At 41.0% G+C, this 27,924-nt stretch overlaps 1 protein-coding gene across 1 annotated transcript in view; it reads right to left on the bottom strand.

Moving 5' to 3' along the window:
* The window catches only part of stpg2 (sperm-tail PG-rich repeat containing 2), a 219,172-nt gene that overhangs the window by 131,473 nt on the left and 59,775 nt on the right, over window positions 1-27,924 (bottom strand). The window contains exons 5-6 of the mRNA XM_041257083.1: window positions 24,363-24,478; window positions 5,122-5,230 (exon numbers count right to left, since the gene is read on the bottom strand). Of these exons, the coding sequence (XP_041113017.1) occupies window positions 5,122-5,230; window positions 24,363-24,478 (225 nt within the window). The remainder of the gene's footprint in view (window positions 1-5,121; window positions 5,231-24,362; window positions 24,479-27,924) is intronic.

Genomic DNA, 27,924 nt, shown 5'->3' with positions numbered 1-27,924 from the left:
CACTTTGCCACAAGGTTGCACATCTAATTGAATAATTAATGATATCTGTAGTTCTAAATAAAATCTCTAACTCAGTGTTATACCTGGTAATTCATATTCGACTGAAACTTAAAGGTCATAGAGCATTTAATTCTGCATTGCTGACACAATATAAAGATGATGAGTTGGAATTTGACTGTAATAAAAATAAATACAATTAAATGTATGCACATGTATAGACCTTCTCCAATTTGTTGCCTGCTTTTCTAGCAGGCAGGACGAGCAGGACTACATTTCCCTGCTATTTTTTCAAATGTTTCTCGACACATGCGAAAATGTTTCCTTGTCACAGTAACGGGATTGTTTCAGTCCAAAATATCTCACTGTGGTGGCGGTCCTTTATCCGAATCGTTCTTTCTCCAGGTTCTATTGCCTTAACCTGATAGATCCTTCCTTGCCTTCAGTAGGCACGAGGGTCCTTGAGGTTGCACACTTGCACCGCTAACCTTGAGTTATGCGGTTCCGATGCATCCTTCATGTGCTGCCATTCCTTCTCCCTCGCGACGGCTCTGGAAAACTTCCCCATAAGTAATGTCTTGGCTATTGTCTTCGAATTGAAAGGGAACATTGCGTTACTTACCATACCCGTTTCCCTGAAAGGAAGATGATCACCAACCAGCGAGGGCGCAACAGTCACCCTCACGGGTTCAATGCAAAAAGAAAACATGGCTTCCGTGATCTGACTGTTTAATCCCTCGGTAGGCGGGATCTTGGATGTCACCCCAGGAAGGGGCCTATCGGCAGCTCTGATATAAAGAGCTCAGTGAATACCTACCAATAGGAGGCATATCCCACAAGTAATATCTTGGTGGTTGTCTTCTCTTTTCATCGCGGATGAAAACTATCTTGCAGTAATAAATAACGCAATATTATTGTGAATAAACAATTATTGAGAAATAACATTTTGCATAATAACGCAATATTTGTTGTTTGAGACACTAATGAGCTTGAGTATTTGCTACCTCTTAATATTGTAAAATTAATTTATTTTAGCATTACTATATTCACTACCATTGAGTGTCATATAGTTATGGATCAACAATAGAATTAAATCAGCTACTCAGCTCAGCTACTGAATTCATTCATTACACAGTAAGTTTTATTTGCAGTGTTGTTTCTATACAGTTTATTGCAATACGCTTAATAAATGTAATACTTCAGTACAATTTATTTTACAAAAAAAGAGAACTGTAAATGCCCCAAAAGGCCAGCATATAAAGTGCTACTGATTTGTACTGAGTAATCCAGGAAAATATAATGTAGAAGTAATGTAGTCAGTTTATAAGAATCCATATTAGCCTAATGTTGGGAATATACAGTAGAGTATTATTTATTTATTTATTTATTTATTTTTACCAAAATAAAACCATTTAAAAATCATAATAACACATGTATGCCCACTGTCTTGTAATGAAAGTTGGCTGGTGATAACTCAAGAGCATCTTTATTACCATGCTAATGTTGGCTGAAACACCTCATTAATTACTACACATAGACAATTGCAGCTAACTTGATCCATTCATAAATCTGAACAAAAAAATAAGGTCTTAATTAGCTCAAATTTTGTCTTGTTTATTTTTTATTTTTTTAGGACATCATAAAAATGTAGTTTTTTTTATGAATACACTATACCTCTGCTGATATGTTAGAGATGGCATATATACAAGTTTTGTATAAAAATGTATGTCCAGTTGTCACAAGTCTTGTAGGTACTAGAGGGCATGAGAGTGTTTTGTCAGTCCATACAACTTACATACCATACACTTACATTTTTATATATCTATATACATCTAAATAACTACTTATCCAGTTAAGATAAAACCTGAAAAGGACAAAGTAAAGAATATAAAAATCTGGGGGTATATGGAGGTACCTTGTTTGCCTGTTTCTCTTTTACAAATATCTTGAGTGCAAATTCAGTTTTGACTAAACTTAGTCTGGACATTCTATTAACTGTTCTGTATATGTCAAACTTACATGTGCATAGAGTGGATAAAGGTCATTGCAATCAACTTTTTCATGTTACTGGTGACTAATTTTGAATTTACAGCCATCGCAGGGGATGCTTGTTACAATAATTTCTTGCATTGTATGTCAATCAGGCAGGGAGTAATAGCCACATCATAGTTTACTGTGATGTTTAATAAGAGAACCCCACACTTAAGAGCAGCTCACACTGTTTATGTAAACAGCTTTGTGAAAATGTACGGTTCCAAATTCCAAAAAAACACAAATACAGTGCAAAATACCACTGTAAAATTCCTCTTACTGTTATACCGTATATTTTTTTGTTTAAACAAGTCCCTGTTATTTTAGTTGTATTTTGTAAGCTCTGTGTGGAGTCTGAATGTCCTATGTAGGACAGCTTCACACGTCCTCCAGATAGACCCGGAGGGCAATGTAGGCAATAATGACCCATCTGTTCTCAACCAGCAGCAACCACCTTCTAATGAAGACAGATGTGGGCTGCCCTGCTCAGGCAGTTCGTGGGGTGTTAATGAAACCACCTAATGGTCAGTGCCTGGTATTTCTGACTGATTGATGAGCAAAAGGGATGAACCTGAAAAGCCTAGTCGTGAGATTATGTGATCATTAGTCTTGCCAAAAGAATTCTTCCCCTCTGTTTGTCTCTCCCTTTCGAAAGAAAAATGTTCCTGTTACATTTCTCTTTAAGTCATTGGAAATAACCTTCCCAGTGTGTCTTGTCAGAAACAGACTCTTAGGAATCTAGTCTTATAAAAATAAGTAATAAGACAAGGTACGGCACAGAAACATTGGTCTGTACTCATTAGCAAGAAAAATAACAAAAAAGGAGCTAAGTTATAAAAACAATAAAAGTAACAATGTATAAAAATATGGTAACTTAAGCCAAGTTAAACATTATAGGGCCTCTCAATAGCAACCAATGACGAAGGATGGGTTTGGATTCAGTAATATATAGTTATAAAAATAAATATTTTAAATAAACTACCATGAATAGTATATTAAAATTGAATGAATAAAATACCATCATCATGTGTAAAATAATTATGGCTGGGGTGATACATTGACCTATTAATATACTTTATTATACAATGACAAGAATTGTCCACCTTTTCATTTTAATGGGTTATGTTAAGTTAGGTGAAGAGTTGTGCTACATTTGTTTTGCATGTATTTAAAAATAGGGCAATATATTCATGTAAGAGGGTTTTGAGTGAGGACAAAAAAAAAAAGTGTCACTCCAGTCGCTCTGTATTTTGGGTATCACACACTGTTAAATGGATTGCTCACAAATATATATATATATATATATATATATATATATATATATATATATATATATATATATATATATATATATTGTGAGCAATCCATTTAACAGTGTGTGATACCCAAAATACAGAGTGACTGGAGTGACACTTTTTTTTTTGTCCTCACTCAAAACCCTCTTACATGAATATATTGCCCTATTTTTAAATACATGGCTACCAAAATATTTAGTAGTTAGGGTCCAATGAGCAACAAATGCATCACCTCAGGCATTATGCATGTAGTCATCCTTCCTCCCACTTATTGGAGGGTACTGTGTTTTAACTACTACGCCATACTTACATCTTTAATTACTTTCACATCATGCCTCTGTGGTTGAGGTAAATGGTAATAACCTACTTGTTATTTCATTGTACAATTAAATATAATATTTATGTTACTGTTAACTGCTTTCAAAGACCCTCTATAGACTACCTAACATGTGAACCATCATGTATGCATTTGATTACACCGTGTAACAATTTTTTTTTTTTTTTGTTCCTGGGTAGTAAGTGTTATTTCCTAATTGCTTATGGTCAAAAGTATAGAAAATGGCTATTATTCCCCACAAACTTTGCTTTTGTGACCAGGACAGCGATATTTTGAAATATCACTATTTCCAATGAGAAAACGGGAGCTTTTGTGTCTTTTCGTTCACATAAAGTCAGAAAAAAACAACATATGAATCTAAATTAACATGCATTTATACTAAAGTAATACAAAAATGACTACAAAAGATTTAGAAGTGAATAGTTTTTCGAGATTTACGATTATACTGTATTTACAGTATAATCGTAAATCTTGAAAAACTACTCACTTCTAAATCTTTTGTAGTCATTTTTGTATTACTTTAGTATAAATACATGTTAATTTGGATTCATATGTTGTTTTTTTCTGACTTTATGTGAACGAAAAGACACACATTTGCCCGTTTTCCCATTGGAAATAGTGATATTTTGAATATCACTGTCCTGGTCACAAAAGCAAAGTTTGTGGGGAATAATAGCCATTTTCTGTACTTTTGAGGTATAAGCAATTAGGAAATAACACTTACTACCCAGGAACAAAAATTGTGTTACATAGTGTTATTAAATGCAGCATGGGATATACTTCATATTTTCATATTTGTATTTCACAAATACACATTTCAGGTATAGAGGTGTATTTGTGAAATAATATTTGTGAAATACAAATATGAATTATATTTCAGATTAAGAAGAATGTACTAAATATACAGTCCCTTAGATTTTGCTGCCATCTAGTGTTTTTTTTCCCCCATTTTAATCTTTTAAAAAAAACACACTTAACAATATCACCTGTCCTTTTACTCAGGCTATAGTAGCCCCTAGTATTAAAACTGTTAAAATTTTATTTTGGCAAGTTAATGGATTTTACTGACATCGATTAAATGTTATATTTAGACTTGTTTTTAATATGTTAAATGTTTTATTTATTTATTTATTTATTTATTTATTTATGTATTTTCATCCAAATGTACAAAATCATAATTTAGAATTTCCTGTAACACATGTATCCTACTATATCTTTTAATTATAATAAAATTCAAAAAGTTAAAGTATTTGTAATTATATTATTACTGTATATGAACATGGGTGTAAATTCAGATTAATAATCAGAAAGGTTCATATGTAGTTCATTTCTAAGGAAAATCACTTCTAGTGCTATGGGTAACTCCTATAGCTCTAATCTACTCAGTGCATCTTCATTTTGAGTGTCCACATTACGACAAACTACAGTTTAAGTACAGAGCTATTGCTGAATCAACTTTACCTTCTTTTGTTCTTGCAGTGTGACTGATTCATGATATCGTGGGATGAAGTGCTCACATTTCTTTTTTTCCTTCTTCATATTGACATTTTCATAATGCTGTGCATTATCCCTACAAAAGGTATAAGGTAGATGTATAACTCAACTTAAACTGTTGAAGCAAAGCATTAAACACAAGGTTTTTAATATTGAGTGTGTTTTAATGGCGTGACTTACAAATATATTTAACTTTTGTTTTTAAATGCATAAGATTTACAAGTGTTAAAATACTGTGGGAAATGTTCAGTGGCAGTGCTTTTGATGAAATAACTGCACATTTTAGGACTGAAAATAGGTACATTATGTTCTGCATTTTAGATATCTAACAACCTGATATGAGTTTTGACAATACTCAAAAGAAAATGTAATCCCTACATTTTGAGGTGAGAATTAGAATTAAGAATTCTGAGCCTACAAAATATGTTCTTCAGATGCATTGGAACTGTTTATAAATATTGATTTCCATAATTTGTTAGCTTTAGTGACCACAGGGTTCTAAATGACATAATCAGTAGTAGCTACTAAATTCTAAAAAAAGATACAGAAGATTGTGTAAGGCATCATTTGTATTAATTTGATCTGCATGCATTTCTATTTAGAACAATGAAAGCGCTCTTTTACTGTATTCCTTATAAAAGCTTACCAAAATAAAAGCTAACAAAGCATAATAAAGCATAGTGAAAACATAGGAAAGCATTTTAAAGTCCTGAAAGGGAAGGTAAAGTATATAAAAGAACATGGCAAACCATCGTAAATTATGGTAAATGCATATCAGCTTCCAGATCTAGCAGTCTTCTATTTTGAATAGATGCCCGCTGGAACATTGAAGTGCTTAACTGTGCTTAACTGCGCATATATACCGACTTTTTTCCCTTAATATTCTAATCTGCAACTAATCTGATAACATAAAAAGCTACTTAAACATACTTTCTGACTCTGGTCTAGAGACAAGCAAAATCATGTCTGTGTCAGAACACTATAATGAAGGTTCAATTCGCAGCTACTGGACAGCAAATCAACAGGGAAGACAAGATTGGTCCACAATTCTGTCATTGGCTGGATCCAAACAACACCCTCCCTCAAAACCAGCCTCCCTAGTCAAACTGCCAACCCTGTTTCAGTTCTTTCCGCACCAGCCAATCCGCTTTGTCTGCTTGAATGACGCCCCGCCTCCAACAACAAGTTTCAAGTCCGACTCAATACTACACGGACTACTCAACAATCCTACAGTTAATTTATCTGGCAATATCATAATAATAATAACAAATGTTTTCTATACGTATATGCAATTTTTCTATTCTGATTATGTTAGGGACTATTGTCTATTGTCAAGGTAAATATAGTTTCTAAAAGAGGCTGTGTGGTCCAGTGGTTAAAGAAACAGGCTTATAACCAGTAAGTATGCGGTTCAAATCCCAGCTCCCCTACTGACTCGTTATGTGATGTATAACTCCAGTTATGGTCATCTATCACACAATAGAGCCCACATTAGCAGGCTCTATCATTTAAATCTGTTATAGGTAATTATGTACATGTCCTGATAAATTATAATAAGAAAGAGTAAGACCCCAATAAATAAATATGTTACCAATAATAATAATTTTAATAATAATAATGTTTTCTCTACGTGTCGTATTTCTATTCTAATCATGTTAGAAACTATTTTCCTTAGCAGAATGTTACCTGGCGAAATATCAGAAGTTCAAAGTAAAGATAGGTTTTAAAGGGTTTTTCAAAAGAGAAAATAAAGAAATAAATTGTTTTTCTTATAGCGATAGAACCCTCTCCATGAGGGCTCTACCGTGTGTTAGATGACCTTGACTTTTGTTAGCGCCCTCGCCTACAGGACACATAACTCCAGTCTTGGTCATTTACCACACGGTACGGCCCGCATCGACAGGCTCTATTGCTTAAGTATAACACTGCTAGCAAACCACAAGAAAACTACAAAATGACTGCACACTTGCCATGGTAAACTTCTGCAAGGGATGCTCCATTTATGTTTAGGGGGAATTACAGTTCACCTTTTGTCTTTAACAAACTTATAACCTTGTTTTCTTCATTTTAATTTTACATTGATAGTGTTTCACATACACCATGTACTTGATAATTAGGTTCCAGCCACATGGTATAAAAACTGAGAAAATCCTTTGTTTGGTGGGGGGAGTTGATGGGTGAAGAAGTTTGTCACTGTGTCACTGTGTTTTGGATAAGGTTCAGTGAAGGGTCTGCTCAGCCTGAACAGTTTTGTTTAAAACTTTTGTTTTTTGGCCCTTGAGCTGGTTATTTTTGTTTCTGTTATTGTGTTCGTGACTTGCTTTTATTTAACCTTTATTTTTCTCTGTGAGCAGTGTTTTGTTCAACTTTTTTATTTATTTTTGTTTATTAAACTGCGCAGCCGCACTTAAACTGCAGTTTCCTTGCCTCTGAGTCTCTTTGCCTGCCGATACCACCTGGGCCCGCAATACCCTGTCACAGTAGTATACCCACATATTTTAATGCTAAAAAAAAACATTATTCTCCTTGTTATAGAGGTGTTATGAAGTTAGGCCAATGTAAGCCATTTGTAAAGCATTAGATCTCTTGATAAAAGGTCATATCCATGTCCTTTGCATTTGTTGGCCGTGGTTTGACTTCAATGAGTCCATCATTTGCATGCACCCATTTTCTAGTAGCACCCACAGCAAGAAGAGACACATAGTGTCCTGAAGTAACACCCTGTCCTTGGTGTATGATAATGGAAGATAACTGGTCATTCCTGTTGTCCACAGAGATTGCAAGTGATCATAGTTGTGAACAAAGCTCCTGATAGCCTCTTGTTGACTCTTTTATGAATCCTTCAGAGGCTGCAAGTGAAGAAGGCACTGCAATTTTGTATTTGCATAGCATGAGGTGAAATTGGGATTGCTCAAGCCTCTGAATGAATGTGTAACTGCAAGTGTTCTCTTAGAAGATTGAGGCTTTTGCTGTTCCTGAACATTAGTGTTGGCTCGCTGAATGAAATGCACTCGATCTTTTACCTTGTGTCCCTTATGCGTGTTGGTCTCCTTCAAGCTTATCAACTTAAGGCAATAAATCCCTCTGAGCCTTTTGTACTCTGCAACTGCAGTTTGAGGTGCCTTAATGCAGGTGGGATCAAAAAGTTGACAAGGTGGACACCTCTTAAGGATGTAACTCTGGAAAGTGCAACAAAACTTTGTCCACAGGAGGAGATGGAGTTAGGAAGATCCATCCTAATTGTTTTTAGAGTTTTACACTGGCATTTGTGGATGGTGACTGAATGAGCAACAATGACTGGGAAGTGCTCTTGAACAATGTAAACTCTGTCCATGATTTCAAAATTTGAGCGTAAACGTTCAAAGGTATGGGTGACTCCATTGTTAAATGAGATGGTTATGGTTTTGCCATACTTGTGTTTTCCAGATAGTACGAAACAGCTTTAAGCTTCCTTATTGCCCCATTGATGAGACCAGTGGCAATGTCAATGTTCTCGCGAAGCACCAGTTTGCAGCCCATTTTGACTTGTATGGTACTTTCCAGTCCAGCTGTACGACAGCAGTCAGCCCTGTAGGTGTTCATTTTTGTCAACACATTTCTGTGGAAGTTAAAAGGGCAGTCCACAGTCCATAAGATGAATGTCCTCTCAAGGCATATGATCAAGCACGGCAGTCTGGATCTGGTTCCAGGCATCTACAGTAGGCATGACGCAGGTTGAGACCTCAGGATGAAATACCTAGGTGTCTATTTTTTTTTTTAATTAGAAGTGGGAGAAAACCACTTCAGCAAGTATAGTAGAATCTGCCAAAACTGACAGACGCTGTATCAACTATAGATACTAATGAGAGCTAAACAAATACTAAAGAAAAACAAAGGAAATGCAGATCTTTTCAAGAACGCTGGGAGTCTTTGTATAAATGGATTTTATATTTTTAAATGCTGCAATAACAGTTCTGCTTGTGAAGCATCCACACCATAATCTGACAGAACAGGGGATTTATTTGCACTGTGCAGGATCTTATTTTCTCCCATTGGTGCTTGAGCCCCGCAGCACTCACGGAATCGTCGCCTGTGCACCTGTTGTTATTATCAGTGATTAAAGGCTGGTTTTAAAACAAACTGATTATCGTTTACCAAAACTGTATTGGTATAAGAAAAGTGTCTTTTTAAAAAAGTAATTTTAGCTTTCAATGACTTAAAATATGCTGATGATAATGTAAACAACAGCAAGCTACAGACAGGCAGTCTCAAGCTTTAAATGTGTTACTGTTTATAAAAAAGAACTCAACTTTATTATGAATATTGTGTTATGTTTTAAGCAACATACTATGATAGTGTTCATTATGGTAATTGTTGGTTTATTAGTTTTAAAATGTTCAGTAAAATGTGACCTATTGTTTGACCTTATTAGTACAACTGGCCCCCTTTGCTAATGACATCTTCAGTCAGGGTCATAACCAAGTATAAATCTCCACATTTTTGTAAAATGACTTTACACTTATTTCTAAAGATGCAACACGTTTCAGTAAATTCAAACGATAAACTTCTCATCATGCAGAAGAAGAACACAAACGGAAAACATCATTAAATGGGGTTGGCATTGCAAGGGAGATGATGGGAGGTTTCACAGTTCCGATTGAGTGACAGTTTTCTAAGCATTATTTGTGAATGCTTATTCACCATTGCTACACCCTGTTAGAAAATTGACTTCCCTGCATTTCTTAAAATTATTCATCATAAAATCACAATTTACAAGATTAAATACGTGACTAAACTCCTCCTGGGCTCTGCCATAATAGGTTCACATGACTGTGATACTGTACTGTCAGAGTATATGACGGATTTTGTAAAATTAGAAGCCTGGCGTATAGTGAGTTATGGAAAAATTTTTTCATTTGAATTGTATTTAACGTGGTGTATATAGTGTTTTGAGGACAAAGGACACTGAACATCAGAAAGTAGGCAATGTGAGATGAATGTGAGTTCTACGGGTATATGTGTTTTTCTTTACTGCCTTGCAGCTTAAAAAGAAAAAGTAGTGGTGTGACTCCTCTACCGGGACTCAGCTCTGCTGCGTCCCACTGTTGAGTTGAATCCGTCAGCTTGTTTAAGCCCGCCTACTCGTCGCGCTACCATGGCGACTGTTGTTTTACCCTCAAAATTGTGTGTGTGTATATGTGTTTTTCTTTACTGCCTTGCATTTTGAAGTAGTAGCAGCGTGATTCCTCTATCGGGACCGTGCAGAGCTGTTGAGTTGAATCAGCAGGCTTATTTTAGGCCGCCTATTGGCGTGCTTGGTCACCCACCTGGCATGGGGAATGTGTCACTTTGTTCCTCCATAACACGCCACAGCTCCTTGAGCCTGTGCTCCATTCTGGCATACGCTATGCGCTGCCATGTGGTGTGACTGCACGCGGTTCAGGACCAGGTTATCGCTGCCCTGTACCATGGTGCAGCACCGCGCACTCTCCTGTTCTGCTCTCCTGATTGCCTACTGCAGGTGTATCCACCCCGCTGTATGCTATGTGCTACCCCGGGTTGTGTTGACTTCACACGTCCATGGCTCGGTACTTGGCGCCACAGCATGTCAATAACACTCGGTGTCCCCGCTGCTTCGGTGCACCAGTAGTGTATTCTACCTCACTCAGTGCCCTCGGTGCCTGAGTGCTTCAATACATGGCAGAGCCGTATGGTGGCTCGCCAGGATGTTGGCTCGGTTATCACACTGGACTGGGAGAACCGGTTCTACGTTCCTATGGGTCCAGCGCACAGGAAGTATCTCTTTACAGGGGAGCGTCCTGAGTTTCCGTGCAGTGATTTGGCCTCTCCTTACCCCCGCACGTTTCAAAGTGCATGGATGCCACCCTCGCTCCCTTGCGTTGGCAAGTGTTCAGGGTGATGAATTGCCTGTATGACTGGTTGATCTGCCCAGTTGCAGGAAGGAGCAGTGGCCCACACAGCTATTTGTGATGAAGCATCTGTTTGAGACTGGGTCTCACCCTTAACGATGCTAGAGCCAATTAATAGCAAGCTTACCTGTTGGAAGACAGAGTAGCAGCTCTCCAGCACCAACTCTCCCTGTCTTGTGCCGCAGCAATATCAGCATCGGGATGGGTTTACTGCGTATGCGCCTGCTGCAAGCATGGCTCAATGTGTTCCATCTGCATCCCAAGCGCGACAGACATCGTCGGCTGACAGTGTGTCTTGCTTGCTCGGTGGCCCTGCGCCAAGGAGTCCAAATAGGAATAGTTTCCAACCGGATGCCTCCAACTCAGGTTGGGGCGCAGTTTGTCAATATGCTGGAGCTGCAGGCAGTGTTCCTTGCCCTCCAGCACTTCTTACCCATGGCGCGGAACAGACATGTGCTGATCCGCACGGACAATACATCAGTGGTGGTGTATGTTAACCACCACGGTGGCCTTTGGTCCCCGGGGCTGCATCGCCTAGCCTTCAGGCTTCTGATTTGGGCACAACGGAACCTACTGTCCCTTCGGGCCATGCATGTTCCGGGCATGGAGAATTGGGTAGCGGACCTCCTCTCAAGGGAGGGCCCGCATCCATCGGAGTGGCGGCTCCAACCTCAGGTGGTGGAGTGCATTTGGGAACAGTTCGGGAAGGCGCAGGTCGATCTCTTCACCTTGGCAGAGACGACACAACACCCTCTGTGGTACTCCCTCCGCTGCTGCAGCGGTCCACTCGGAGTTGACACCCTAGCCCACGTATGGCCCAGAATGCTCCTTTACGCGTTCCCGCCTCTGCCGTTACTCCCGGCCTTTCTCGAAAAGGCCCAGTCAGAGAAGGCATCAGTTCTCCTAGTGTCCCCAGGTGGCCTAGGAGAATCTGGTTTTCATCCCTGTGCCAGCTATTGAACGGCCCGCCCTGGGAGATCCCGCTTCGCCGAGATCTCCTCAGTCAGACGAGAGGCACGTTTTGGCACCCGGAGCTGGGCAAGCTCCAGTTGTGGGTTTGGTTCCTGAAAGAGACCATTGGTCAGTCTTAGGGCTGTCAGACGTGGTCGTAGGTACACTGCAGAATGCTAGGGTGCATTCCCGGGAGGTCGCTCCACGCCTATAAGTGGAAATATTTTCAAGACTAAAGGTCATGGTCCAATCTCCTGTCCCATGCCTGTCATCTTGCAGTTTCTGCAAGATCAGCTTGAGGTTGGTAGTTGACCTTCCACACTGAAGGTTTACCTAGCGGCTATTTCTGCTTGCCATGCCCCCGTTGACTCAGTGTCCCTGATTTCTCCGAGGCGCTCGGTGATTGCACCCTCCTAGGAGGGCTACTCTCCCTGAATGGAGCCTTGAGATTGTACTGGAGGCTCTCACGCAGGCCCCGTTTGAGCCTATATACTCCATTGAGTTAAAGCACCTGTCCATGAAGACAGCCTTCCTCTTGGGTATCACCTCCGCAAAGCAGGTTAGTGAGCTGCAGGTGCTGTCTGTGCATAGCTCCTGCATGCGTATTTGGGATGATGGTAGCAGAATGTCACATGAATCAGTCTGTGGAACTGGAGTCTTTTCATTCTCCACCGTTTGCTATGGAGGAGGATAAGAAGTTGAACCTTCTCTGCCCAGTACGGGCATTGAAATGTTATGTGGATAGGATGAGAGCGCTGCGTCAATCTGACCAGCGTTTCGTCTGCCATGGAACACTAACCTTGAGACAGCCCCTTTCAAAGCAGCGACTGTCGCATTGGATTGCGGACAGTCTCGGCTGCGTATGATGGTGCTGGCTTACCCCCACCTCGACAGGCAGACGCACATTCCATGAGAGGTGTGGCTATGTCATGGGTCCTCTTTCGTGGTGCCTCCGTGGCTGGGATTTGTGATGCGGCTAGCCGGGCTACCCCGCATATTTTTTCTAGGTTCTTTCGCCTGAATGCAATAGATCCCTCATTGTCCTCTGTGAGCACTAGGGTCCTCGAGGTCGCACGCTCACACCACTGACCTTGGTCAGGCAGGACTTAGCGTCCCTCATATGCTGCCGTTTTTTTCTCCCTCGCGACGGCTCTAGGACAAGTTTGCCATAACGATGTTTTGGTGGCCATCTTTGAATTGAAAGGGAACGTTAGTTTACCTACTGTAAACCTGGTTCCCTGAAAGAGGTGGCCTCAAATGCAAGGTCGCATCGGTTCGACATCATGGTTCCGTCGCAAAAGAGAGCGAGTAACCCCTGCGTGACGGTTAAGTACCCTCGGGAGGTGGGACCGAGGGGGTCACCGAGGGCAGAGGGTATCCCATAACAGTGTTTTGGTGGCCATCTTCTCTTTCAGGGAACCAGGTTTACGATTGTGCAGTGCCGGAGCACTAATGAGAGCCTTTTTCAAAGTTTCAAAAGCAGCCTGGTGTCTGTTTTCCCAATCTATGCAGTCCTTCCCTGTCTTTACACCCTTCAGCAAGTCATACAATGGTTTGGCTATCTCTGCAAAACCTTCTATGAACTCCCTACAGAAGCCCACTAGCCCCAGAAATTATTTTAGTTCGGTAACTGACACTGGTACTGGTAATCTGTGTATTATCTCTATTTTATGAGGATCAGGCGTTCAACCCCGTTCACCAATCTTGATCCTCAGAAAAGTTACCTCCTTCTGCATAATCTGAGCTTTCTTAGGATTTAACTTAAGCCCTGCTTTCCCAACAACAACAACTCCTCCAATAGTTGTAAGTGTTCCTCTTCACTTTTGGTTTGCAATAATAGATCACCTACATACTGTAACAAACACTGCTGTTTTGAAAATGCAGACAATATTGATGCTAGAGCCTGATGAAAGTGGGTTGGGGAATTTGCATATCCCCATGGCAAAAATATTGCTGACCACCAAATGTGAAAGCAAACTTGTACTGGTTATCAGGATGCATCGGTATGGACCAAAATCCATTAGATATGTTAGATATGTGCTGTGTAAACCTTTGCCGTGGAAGACAATGCAGCCATTACATCAGGTGCTGAGGCAGCCACTGGTGCACAGATGGTAGTGTATTTGTTCAATACTCTGTAATCAATAGTTAATCTCCATGAACCATCCCGTTTGTGAATTGGCCATATAGGACCACTAACAGGAGATGAACAAGGTCGCCTCCCTTGGATCATTATACTGGCCCTGAGGAGGTGGATCCTTCCCCTGCACTACAATCTGTATGTTGTGAGAGCTCATGTTTCCACAATCGTGTTTGTGTGTTGAAAAAACTGCTTCTCTTTGCTGCAGTATACCAAAAAGATTTAAATTGACACTATGTAACAATGTGTCTAAATAATATCCCTCAATCTTCTTGATTCTTAATTGCAAACACTGCGCGTGCATCTGGTACATACTCTGTTTTACCAGTGGTCCCACTAGTGTCTTGCCATATGTACCTATTGCAGTAGCCAATGATATAATTATGTCTCTTTAAATGTATCACTGCCAATTTGAAATGATAACAACAGTGTTTTTGTTGCCAAGCATACACTGAACAAAAATATAGACATGCAACAATTTCAAAGATTTTACTGAGTTACAGTTCATATAAGGAAATCAGTCAATTGAAATAAATTCATTAGGCCCTAATCTATGGATTTCACATAACTGGGAATACAGATATGCATCTGTTGGTCACAGATACCTTAAAAAGGTAGGGGCATGGATCAGAAAACCAGTCAGTAACTGGTGTGACCACCATTTGCCTCATCATTCGACACATCTCCTTCGCATAGAGTTGATCAGGCTGTTGATTGTGGCCTGTGGAATGTTGTCCCACTCCTCTTCAATGGCTGTGCGAAGTTGCTGGATATTGGCAGGAACTGGAACACAGTCATACACGTTGATCCAGAGCATCCCAAACATGTTCAGGGGGTGACATGTCTGGTGAGTATGCAGGCCATGGAAGAATTGGGACATTTTCAGCTTCCAGGAATTGTGTACAGATCCATGCATCACGGGGTCATGCATTATCATGCTGAAACATGAGGTGATGGCGGCGGACAAATGGCACGACAATGGGCCTCAGGATCTTGTCACGGTATCTCTGTGCATTCAAATTGCCATTAATAAAATGCAACTGTGTTCGTTGTTCATAGCTTATACCTGCCCATACCATAACCCCACTGCCACCATGGGGCACTCTGTTCACAACGATGACATCAGCCATACACGCTGTCTGCCATCTGCCCGGTACAGTTGAAACCGGGATTCACCCGTGAAGAGCACACTTCTCCAGCGTGCCAGTGGCCATCGAAGGTGAGCATTTGCCCACTGAAGTCGGTTACAACGCCGAACTGCAGTTAGGGCAAAACCCTGGTGAGGACGACAAGCACACAGATGAGCTTCCTTGAGACAGTTTCTGACAGTTTGTGTAGAAATTCTTTGGTTGTGGAAACCCACAGTTTCATCAGCTGTCAGATGATCCTGCAGGTGAAGAAGCCGGATGTGGAGGTCCTGGGCTGGCGTGGTTACACGTGGTCTGCAGTTGTGAGGCCGGTTGGACGTACTGCCAAATTCTCTAAAACGACGTTGGAGGCGGCTTATGGTAGAGAAATGAACATTCAATTCTCTGGCAACAGCTCTGGTGGACATTCCTGCAGTCAGCATGCCAATTGCATGCTCCCTCAAAAACTTGAGATATCTGTGGCATTATGTTGTGTGACAAAACTGCACATTTTAGAGTGTCCTTTTATTGTCCCCAGCATAAGGTGCACCTGTGTAATGATCATGCAGTTTAATCAGCTTCTTGATATGCCACACCTGTCAGGTGGATGGATTATCTTGGCAAAGGAGAAATGCTCACTAACAGGGATGTAAACAAATTTGTGCACAAAATTTGAGAGAAATAAGCTTTTTGTGCGTATGGAAAATATCTGGGATCTTTTATTTCAGCTCATGAAACATGGGACCAACACTTTACATGTTGCGCTTATATTTTTGTTCAGTGAACCCCTCAACTGCATAGTATCTTCTCCTTTATCAGGAGGTGACGTATTATGTTGAATAGTGAGGGAGGCTCCAGTGTCTACTAACCATGTGTTGCAGTGGCCTCCTACTGTAACTTTGACAACTGGACGGCTCCACTCATCCGTATTCAATGGCGCCACTCGCTTGATTGAGGCCAAACATCACTATGCAGAGGCAACCCCTCCGGGCGCCCCTTTTGCTTCCAACTTCAAAATCTGCTCCTACAAATACTGAAACTGTTTCACCAGGTCTTTTTAAGGACTAAACTGCCCATACGGTTCCTTTCTTTTAGTACAATACTACTACGTCCAACGCATTATCATAATCTGCATTTGTTGGTAGTTGATCTACCAACTGTGCTCTGAAAGGGCCTGACTGATTAATTAACAGAGACACTAGTGCCTGATCATTTTTCTGTGGTTTAGCAAAGCCAATATAGGTCTTGCATGCATTAAACAACCTAGAGGCGTAGGCAGCAGGGTGCTTTCCTCCTTGTAACACAATTGAAATGATTTTATTCCAATCTGTAGTTCTACACCCCATCAAAGCAATCAAATCATCTGTCCTGTTTGCTTTAGTAGCAGTTCCTCATTTAATCCTATTTCGGTAAACTCACCACTAGAGGCCCTGTATAAACAGTCGTAAGCATGCATATAATCCTATCAGACAAATGGTGTCTATTACTATTCAACTCCAAACAACTCAAAGGAGTCTCTTTTAATAGGACCAAACGTTCCTATTATTTTAGATATAAAATCTCGATCTCAGCCACGGATAGAAGTTGTACAATAGTAACATCCTCTGTCCCTTGGTTCGCTCCTGCCGTGTCTCTAACTTGTTTACGTCTGCTCTTTCTCAAACTCATTTCTGTTTTTTTTTTAAATGTATGTGCATTGTCCTGACAGAAAGTCTTTTTTTTTTTTTTCAGTAGAACTTTCACCATACCCTTTTGTCCTAATAAAACAGTAGACAATCTGCCTTTTTTTTTATTTGGATACCCTTTCACTAGTTTCAAACTGTTACTTGCCCCATGTAATAGGGTCCTTCTGCTTTTCTATACCTTCACACTGGTCTTCTCTTGGCCCATGCTTTGCAATAACTTCTCACAAGTTCATCCATTTTACACACTCTAACTAAAGCGTTCACTCGGGTGTGGATAATTCAATACCATCCTATTAATCCTTATTAACTAGAAACAATATCTACCCCCACAGCAGTACATTAAACCAATGTCCTAGGTAAACACTGCTACATCAAAATAGAAGAAAAATAAAGCTCTGCTCAAGTACCTCAGAGTCTTACGAATCAAGATAGCTCTTATTTACCCATGGATATCAAAATAATAAAAACAAAACAAGAAATTAAAACACGCTTCAGTAGGTCGTCAAAGTCTTACAGTTCCAACAGCTCTTATCTACCCGGTTACATCATAAAAGAGAAAGTTCTGCTCAATTTGCTTTAGAGTCTTACGAATCCAAGTAACTTTTACATACAAAGAATAGCTACCAGATTAAAAAGAAGTGAAAAACAAAATATTTTAACCAATACTGCTACCTACCTCTGCCGCTGACTGACTCACTGTGAGACCCTGAGAAGGTTACTTAACCTCCTTTTGCTCCATCCTGCAGTCCTATATCGGACCAGGTCCGACATTACAATTTTCCCTTTCCCGTCCAATGTCGGACCATGTCCGACATTATCAAAAAGACATAAAGCGCAGGTCTCTAGTCGTTTTTTCTCCGGAAAAAGCTGAGAAAACTTTTCAATGGCCAAGTGAGACCAATAGATAGTGTGGATAGCAGGGAGGGGGTTAAAATCCTTCCCTGCTAAAACCATGTGAGAATGCACATTTGGGTGATATGGGGTTTAACTGATTAATTGTTTTATTGTTTAGTAATCCCCTGCACCTGGTGGTAATTGTAAATTGGAGCCAGGTGCAGGGTATTTAAGAGAGGCAGCCACCCGACTGTGTGTGTGAGCAGTCATATTCAAAATAAGGTATTGTGTGAAGCCTGTGAAAGTTTTATGTTCGGGTCAGGTAAATGGCCTAGCTGTCCTGTGTGTTAATGAGGGATCTGCTGGTGTTTAGTTAGTGCTCCAAGTAGGAGCTAGGTGTTTGTTTGTTTTGTGTTTATTTCATTTGTTTATTAAAAGTACGCGTGAGCGCTGTTTCAGTTCAATCCTGTGTGTTGGGTCGTGATTTAGAATGGAGAAGAACCCGTGAGAGCCTGTGCGGCGAGCCAAAAGGTGACAATAGATATATATCACAGACATTGGCAGAGCTTTGTGGAGATGTTACAAAATAATGACTTGGATCACATTATTGAGGAGTTTGGTGATAAAACGAGTGATCAAGAGAGGATTTATCAGTATGCAAGTCTATAAAGAGGTATGTGAAAAATACAGTGAACAAGGGGTGGGATTTGGCTGTAGATACAGTACTGAGTGTCCTTTTGTGATTCAATGCATTTTATATATATATATATATATATATATATATATATATATATATATATATATATATATTTACGGTTTTTGTAAAATAAACATTTGTGTGTCACAAATAAACTGTAATAAACTGGACTGAGAAAAATAAACTGGACCTGATGCGCAATGAATAAATGGACTGCAAAGATGTTAAATCAATGTCCTATTTTAAGTGACTCTGCATATAATGCACAGTTCACTGCCTACCTCTGTAAACCGCTTTGTGATGGAGGTCCACTATGAAAGGTACTATATATAAATAAAGATATTATTATAAATCATACATCAAATTATTAATCCCTCCCCATGCATTACATAAGAACATAAGAAAGTTTACAAACGAGAGGAGGCCATTCGGCCCATCTTGCTCGTTTGGTTGTTAGTAGCTTATTGATCCCAGAATCTCATCAAGCAGCTTCTTGAAGGATCCCAGGGTGGCAGCTTCAACAACATTACTGGGGAGTTGATTCCAGACCCTTACAATTCTCTGTGTAAAAAAGTGCCTCTTATTTTCTGTTCTGAATGCCCCTTTGTCTAATCTCCATTTGTGACCTCTGGTCCTTGTTTCTTTTTTCAGGCTGAAAAAGTCCCTTGGGTCGACACTGTCAATACCTTTTAGAATTTTGAATGCTTCAATTAGGTCGCCACGTAGTCTTCTTTGTTCAAGACTGAACAGATTCAATTCTTTTAGCCTGTCTGCATATGACATGCCTTTTAAACCCAGAATAATTCTGGTCGCTCTTCTTTGCACTCTTTCTAGAGCAGCAATATCTTTTTTATAGCGAGGTGACCAGAACTGCACACAATATTCAAGATGATGTCTTACTAGTGCATTGTATAGTTTTAACATTACTTCCCTTGATTTAAATTCAACACTTTTCACAATGTATCCGAGCATCTTGTTGGCCTTTTTGATAGCTTCCCCACATTGTCTAGATGAAGACATTTCTGAGTCAACAAAAACTCTTAGGTCTTTCATAGATTCCTTCTCCAATTTCAGTATCTCCCATATGATATTTATAATGTACATTTTTATTTCCTGTGTGCAGTACCTTACACTTTTCTCTATTAAATGTCATTTGCCATGTGTCTGCCCAGTTCTGAATCTTGTCTAGATCATTTTGAATGACCTTTGCTGCAGCAACAGTGTTTGCCACTCCTCCTACTTTTGTGTCGTCTGCAAATTTAACAAGTTTGCTTACTATACCAGAATCTAAATCATTAATGTAGATTAGGAATAGCAGAGGACCTAATACTGATCCCTGTGGTACACCGTTGGTTACCACACTCCATTCCGAGGTTTTTCCTCTAATCAGTACTTTGTTTTCTACATGTTAACCACTCCCTAATCCATGTACATGCGTTTCCTTGAATCCCAACTGCGTTCAGTTTGTGAATTAATCTTTTGTGTGGGACTTTGTCAAAAGCTTTCTGGAAATCTAAATAAACCATGTCATATGCTTTGCAATTATCCATTATCGATGTTGCATCCTCAAAAAAATCAAGCAAGTTAGTTAGGCACGATCTCCCTTTCCTAAAACCATGTTGACTGTCACCCAGGACCCTGTTACCATATAGGTAATTTTCCATTTTGGATCTTATTATAATTTCCATAAGTTTGCATATAATAGAAGTCAGGCTTACTGGTCTGTAGTTACCTGGTTCAATTTTGTTTCCCTTTTTGTGGATCGGTATTACATTTGCAATTTTCCAGTCTGTCGGTACCACCCCTGTGTCAAGAGACTGCTGCTAGTTGGATAAGACTGCCATATCAATGTTGAGATGCTTGGGCTTGAGTGGCACAGTAGATGTCGTCCACATACATGAACTTGCTGGATCTTGTACGAGGAAGGTCTGAGACATACACATTGAAGAGAGTGGGTGAGAGAACAGATCCTTGTGGGAGACATTCTGCTGAATCTGCCACCTGCTCACTTCTTCACTTATGTGTACTCATATCCTCCAGTCTCGCAGCAGGAACTCCACAACATCTGGAACCCAAGCTGGCAAGGATCTTGCCAGCTTTAACATGAGGCCTGTGCGCCAGATGGTGTCATACGCTGCAGTTAAATCCAGGAAAACGGCACCGGTTTTAAAGTTCCGCTGGAAGCCGTTTTCAATGAAGGTAGCTAGAGCCAGGACTTGATCACATGTACTTCTTCCTGCTCTGAAACCTGCTTGTTCAATTGGGAGGATCCGCTCAACCTCTGGGGTGATGCGTTTAAGGATCGCCCGCTCCAGGACCTTGCAGCATACTGAAAGTAATGATATAGGTCTGTAACTTGCTGCGACGCGAGGGTCCTTACCCGGTTTCAGGATAGCGATGACTTTTGAGCATCGCCAAACTCGTGGCATGCAGCGCTCTGACAGGACACACGTTAGAAACCCAGCCAGCCATGACCTTACCCGTGGTCCTAAATGCTTCAGGAATTCTGAGGGGGGTGTTGTCATAGCCCATGGTGGTTCCAGATTTCATTCTGTTCAGAGCTTCTGCCAATTCAGCAGGTGTGACTGGATTAACTGTGACCTGACCACTATTCCTTCAGTGGCATTGGCGCCACTCTTCTCTTACACGCCTCTTCCATTATTTCTCAAGAGGTGCTTTGCCAACCTCTATCAGGTGAGTGGCCATCTGGTTTGCCATCACTCCTGGGCAGCTACATGAAGGAGGTTTCTGGGATGCACCAAGTCGGCGGATCAAGTTCCATGCCTTCCTGCTTGAGTGGGTGAAATTGAGGTTCCTTGTCAATTCCACCCAGCGCGATGTTCTGGCTGCATCCAATGATTCCAACAATTGGTCCGCAAACTCTGGGTCTCCTGAATCTTCTTACTCTTTCAACAGAGCCTCACATTCATCGTCCAGGCACGGGATGTACACCGGTCTTCAGCCTCTTGGAACTGATGACGTTGCTGCTTTGAAGATTGCTCGACAGAAGCGGTTATACGCCTCTTCAACATCAAACATTAAAGCAGATGCTGAGACGGTTTGTGAACCAAGAGCAGAAACATTGGGCAATGCTTCTTCCCTACCTCCTTTTTGCAGTGAGAGAGGTGCCGCAGAGTTCGACAGGGTTCTCCCTCTTCGAGCTCTTGTATGGCCAACAGCCTTGTGACATCCTCGATCTGTTGAGAGAGGGGTGGGATGAGCACAAAGGCTCATCCAAAAATGTAGTGCAGCATGTGCTGCTACTCCGTGATCGCATGGATTTGGTCGGTCGTTTGGCCCAGGGCAATCTAAAATCGGCTCAGCACTGGCAGCAGTAGCATTACACCCAAAATGCACAAATTCAGACCTCAACCAGGAGACACGGTATTGATGTTTCTTCCAACATCAGAATCAGAAACCGTATGCTAAATGGCAGGGGCCATATGCTGTGATTCTAGCTAAACGGAAAGTGAATTATGGAATTCGGCAGCCCGATCACTGTAATGAGAGGGAAATTTACCATGTCAATTTATTGAAGCTCTGGCAGGCCAGGAAGACCTTATTTATAACCCCAGGCGAGAAAGAGGACAAGTTTGGACCCTGTAAGAGGCCCCTAGCACACACAGCATTCCGATGGGGGAACAGTTACTCCCAGATCAGCAGAGAGATCTGTGTATGTTAACTGGGGAGTTTAAGGATTTTTTTTCTGACGTGCCCAGCAGAACTAATCTTGTTGAATATGACATTATCACTCCCCCAGGTGTCACGGTTCGAGAGAGACCTTACCGGATCCCGGAATGTCGACGAAGTGGCGTTAGCAAAGAGGTGCAAACGATGCTCGAACTTGGGGTGATTGAGCCTTCTAGGAGCGAGTGGTGCAGTCCAACTGTGATAGTCAACCAAAAGGATGACACCAACCTCTTCTGAGCTGATTTCCGTAAGGTAAACCCTATTGCCAATTTCAATGCCAACCCCCATACCTTAGGTCGGCGGGCTTCTCGATAGATTAGGAATGGCAAAGTTCATCTCAACTTTGGACTTGACAAAGGGATACTGATACTGGCAGATCCAATACATGATTTAGTGTACTAAATTTTCTACCTCTGATAGTCTGTTTCATTTTACGGTAAATCATGCCATTTGGCTACATGGTGCGCCTGCTGGGCTACATGGTGCGCCTGCTACCTTTCAGAGACTAATAGACCAGGTCTTAAACCCAGTATGCGGCAGCTTATTGATGATGTGATTATTTACAGCTTCACCTGATGACAGCATTTGGCTAGGATCACAGCCGTCCTGCAGTCTCTGAGGGTAGCCCGGCTTACAGCCAACTTGAGTAAATGTGCGTTTGCCAAAGTAGAGACGCAATATTTGGGATTTGTTATGGGGCATGTACAAGTGAAACCCGTCGCCACCAAAGTCCAGGCTTTGATGGACATGGCAATCCTGAAAACCAAGCCCCAGGTGAGGTCTCTCTTGGGGTTGGCCAGTTGTTACTGCCAGTTCATCTTCGAGTATGCCACAGTGGTCAACCCTCTAGTGAACCTCAGTAAAAAGAGCACACCAAATTCAATTAAATGGACAGGGGAATGTCAGGGGGCATTTGATACTATAAAGCGAAGATGAAACCCCCACGCGTATCGCACCGGATTTTGATAAAGAATTCATCCTCCACACTGACGCTTCGGATGTTGGTCTGGGGGCAGTCTTGTCCCGCCAGGTTGACAGAGTAGAACACCCCATCCTCTATAGAAGTAAAAATATGCTCCCTCGGGAGCGCAACTACTCCGTCAGAGAGAAGGAATGTCTGCCATTAAATGGGCCACTGAGACCTTACACTACTACCTATCGGGACATTCATTCAAACTCGTCACTGACCACTCCCCACTCAGATGGTTAAGCATGATGAAGGATAGCAACGCTCTGATAACTTGTGGTATCTGGTGTGGCAACCCTTCATGTATTTTAAGACACACTGTGCAGGGAAAGATCATCAAAATACAGATTATTTTTCCTGGGAGGGGGGGGTAATGGGGAAAGTAGATCCAGCCGAGTGTTCCTTCGGTTCCACTCTGAGTGGTGGGATATGTGACAGAGATCGAATGAATCCTAGTCAACAATCTCCCTTCTTATCTTTGAGGGTGCTGTCTAACATGAACAGAGTGCCTCATACTGGTTGGTCAGGCAGTTCATTCCGGGGTCAGTCGGAAGTCAGCCATCCAGGAAGGGGGTGGAGTCACAATGCCCGAAGTCATTGCCCTAAAGCAGTATGCGATGTGTCAGTCATGGATTGGAGGAGACGTGACTGAACCAGCTATCGAAGGGGGCGTGACTAAGGGTATAATTGGGGATGTGACGATGTAATCTGTTCCTTTGATGTGGTTATGAGATTGACAAGAAAGGAAACAGACTGCGAAAAGCGTATAGTGAGTGTTTAGTGTTAACTGTTTGTTTATGGAAACTTACTGTCTATGTTTGTCTTTGCTACATGCCAAAAATGATCCAGGAGCTGTCACTACAGGCCAGCATAAAGCCCAGACTACACAGCACAAATTGTCACTCTGATTACCTTCACCACACCTGCACACACTCAGGGGGTGGCCGTGTCTGTGTTGCATGTTATTTCTTGTACAGTTATTTCAGGACTTAAACTCTGGTTTAAAAGCTGGCAATACACATTGTTGTATGGAGCCAGCATTATTATTTACTGGTCTAAGAGAGAACGAAAGTAAAAATAAAGAACTGTTTTGAGCCATAAACTTTGTGTCTCTTGTAGTTGGAGCACCTGCATCACAAGGACAAATACATTTTTTTTTTCAAAAATTGCACATTCCTGTTTAGAAAAAGAAAACATGTAATACTCACTGTAATATTTCATAATGCCCTGGTCCTGGTCCCTCTTTTACTTTCAGAATACAACGTTTTGCAGTGAGGTTTCCAAAATGCACGCCTCTATACTTCTGAGTCGAAAAGCTTTCCACCTGAAACAATGAAAACAATCAGCAAGTGCTCAACACAACAGAGTTTTTTTTGTTTTTTTTGGTTTTTTTTGGTTTTTGTTCTTTACAAAGTGGGCTTTCTTTTTTTTTTACTACAAAACAGAACATAAAATGAGATGCATTTATTCATGTGATTTTGCACTTATTTAAATATTTATTTAGTTTTGCTTAACTTACACCTCACAAAGCTTATAAGGAAATATATGAGTGTAAAACAGAGTGACCATGCCATTTTTTATATTATTAAAAATTATAAAATTCACAACCCATCAGGTCACAACAATCAAATCAAGAATAGATAGCACATAGCAGCTTGAGCAAAATTTTAACTAGTTACAGTAACGTATTCCTATAATTAGTTACAGTTACAAATACAGTCAATGTGCTGTATTTACATTTGTCTGGATTATCAACAGTCAGTTTTATGTAATTGATTAACATTAACTTTATTGTAAAATTATACATCACTTATCACAGATTTAATACATTACGTTTGTTTAATTGATTTATTTGTTCACGGCTTCATCGTATAATGATAAAATGTCGTTCGCCTCTGCTAACAAGGTGGCAGCAGTCGTTTTAGTGGTTATTTGTATCACGATTAGCAGGTCACTCATGCTCTTTGCCTCGTCCCTTTGGTTCACAGCCACAGCCAGCCTCCCGCAGTAAACTTTCAAAGCCGCGCTGGGCTATGCAGAATCTAAACATATTTCTGTGGATGTTGAGTGACGTCTACAGCGCATCTCCATGATTCTGTGCAGCACTGTGCAGAACTGTGGTAATCTCTGCGATAAGAACACGACCACTGTCCCAATTAAAATTAACACTGACTCACGACTGAAGCAGGACAGCCTACTTATAATCAACATAGTTTTGTTTATAACAGTATTCTAATTTTCTTAGGTAATGAAGAAATCTTTTTTTTACAAACTCCACATGTGTAATAATCATTGGAAGCTTACTTGTGCAATGTTGTGACATGTTGCTAAAAATACAACAACATGTTTTAATATTATAATACATTTTTTTACTACACATTGTGACAGACTGGGGTGTTTTGTCACTGTCCTTTTGCGTCTTGAACACAGTCTGTTGGGAACCAAGCACTCGGGACCACAGTATTTTGTTTTAAACAGGCGCGGCCTGTATGTTTATTTCAGGCGGGTGCTCTCTTTATCCAGTCAAACAAATCAAATTCCAACAATGTAAACAAAATAAACAAACAAAACCTAGCTCTTTATTACTGAGCGCTACCTAAACCTTATAGCTGTCTTTTAACTCTCCTTTCTACAAGTCAGACAGCTAAGCTGTTTACTGACTAACCAAAACATGCCTTAAACTAGGCAATAAATGTTTCCCCCTTAGGTAGAACACCAACCTTTTAATCTATTTCAGCCTTTCCGTCTGTCATCTCCTCTACACACCTCGCGTTTGGAAAAACCATGCTCTTTTATGGCTGCCTAATTGGAGACAGGTGAAAACCCTTGTCTCAAAATGGTCGCCCCTGTGGAACTCTGGGAATTGTAGTCTTTTCAAAGACTGCAATTGACTTGTGTGACAATTGACTCATCAAGCAGCTTCTTGAAGGATCCCAGGGTGTCAGCTTCAACAACATAACTGGGGAGATGATTCCAGACCCTCACAATTCTCTGTGTAAAAACGTGCCTCCCATTTTCTGTTCTGAATGCCCCTTTGTCTAATCTCCATTTGTGACCCCTGGTCCTTGTTTCTTTTTTCAGGTCAAAAAAGTCCCTTGGGTCGACATTGTCAATACCTTTTAGAATTTTGAATGCTTGAATTAGGTCGCCGCGTAGTCTTCTTTGTTCAAGACTGAACAGATTCAATTCTTTTAGCCTGTCTGCATATGACATGCCTTTTAAGCCCGGAATAATTCTGGTTGCTCTTCTTTGCACTCTTTCTAGAGCAGCCATATCATGTTTATAGCAAGGTGACCAGAACTGAACACAATATTCAAGATGAGGTCTTACTAGTGCATTGTACAGTTATAACATTACTTCCCTTGATTTAAATTCAACACTTTTCACAATGTATCCGAGCATCTTGTTAGCCTTTTTTATAGCTTCCCCACATTGTCTAGATGAAGACATTTCTGAGTCAACAAAAACTCCTAGGTCTTTTTCATAGATTCCTTCTCCAATTTCAGTATCTCCCATATGATATTTATAATGTGCATTTTTATTTCCTGTGTGCAGTACCTTACACTTTTCTCTATTAAATGTCATTTGCCATGTGTCTGCCCAGTTCTGAATCTTGTCTAGATCATTTTGAATGACCTTTGCTGCTGCAACAGTGTTTGCCACTCCTTCTGTGTTTGTGTCGTCTGCAAATTTAACAAGCAAACTATACCAGAATCTAAATCAGAATGTAGATTAGGAATAGCAGAGGACCTAATACTGATCCATGTGGTACACCACTGGTTACCACACTCCATTCTGAGGTTTTTCCTCTAATCAGTACTTTCTGTTTTCTACATGTTAACCACTAATCCATGTACATGCGTTTCCTTGAATCCCAACTGCGTTCAGTTTGTGAATTAATCTTTTGTGTGGGACTTTGTCAAAAGCTTTCTTGAAATCTAAATAAACCATGTCACATGCTTTGCAATTATCCATTATTGATGTTGCATCCTCAAATAAATCAAGCAAGTTAGTTAGACACAATCTCCCTTTCCTAAAATCATGTTGACTGTCTCCCAGGACTCTGTTACCATATAGGTAATTTTCCATTTTGGATCTTATTATAGTTTCCATAAGTTTGCATATAATAGAAGTCAGGCTTACTGTTCTGTAGTTACCTGGTTCAGTTTTGTTTCCCTTTTTGTGGATCGGTATTACGTTTGCAATTTTCCAGTCTGTCGGTACCACCCCTGTGTCAAGAGACTGCTGCATGATCTTGGTTAGCGGTTTGTAAATAACTTCTTTCATTTCTTTGAGTACTATTGGGAGGATCTCATCTGGCCAAGGGATATACCGTGCTGGGAGCTGTTATGGTTTAATCGGCCACTGCGACCAGAAAGAAAAAAACCAAAAAAACCCAGCTCGGATCTAGCGCCCCTCTCAAGCCTCGGGCTCTCCTAGCGCGGCTTCTCTTGCCCTCGGTGACCACCCCGACTGAATCAGCTGTATACCCCGGCATCGACCGTGGTTTTCCCACCGACTTTGAGACTGAGAAAAACAGCGCCTACCCGACCCCGATTAACTCAGCACGGCACCAACCGTGCCTACCATCGGCACCGACTGTTCCGCACCGACTGTTCCGCACCGACAGCGCTCACCTCAGCGCCGATTGACTCGGCACTGACCACTCGACATCAACAGCACTCTCCTCGGCGCCCGGCACTGAACGCGCTACACATCGGCACCGACCACTCTCCTTGATACCAATCCAGGCACCGACTGATTCGGCAC

The sequence above is a fragment of the Polyodon spathula genome, chromosome 1 (genome assembly GCF_017654505.1).
Source record: "Polyodon spathula isolate WHYD16114869_AA chromosome 1, ASM1765450v1, whole genome shotgun sequence".
Taxonomy (NCBI): Eukaryota; Metazoa; Chordata; class Actinopteri; order Acipenseriformes; family Polyodontidae; genus Polyodon; species Polyodon spathula.
The sequence above is the reverse complement of the archived record's forward strand: the minus strand, read 5'-3'. Positions and strand labels throughout refer to the sequence as shown.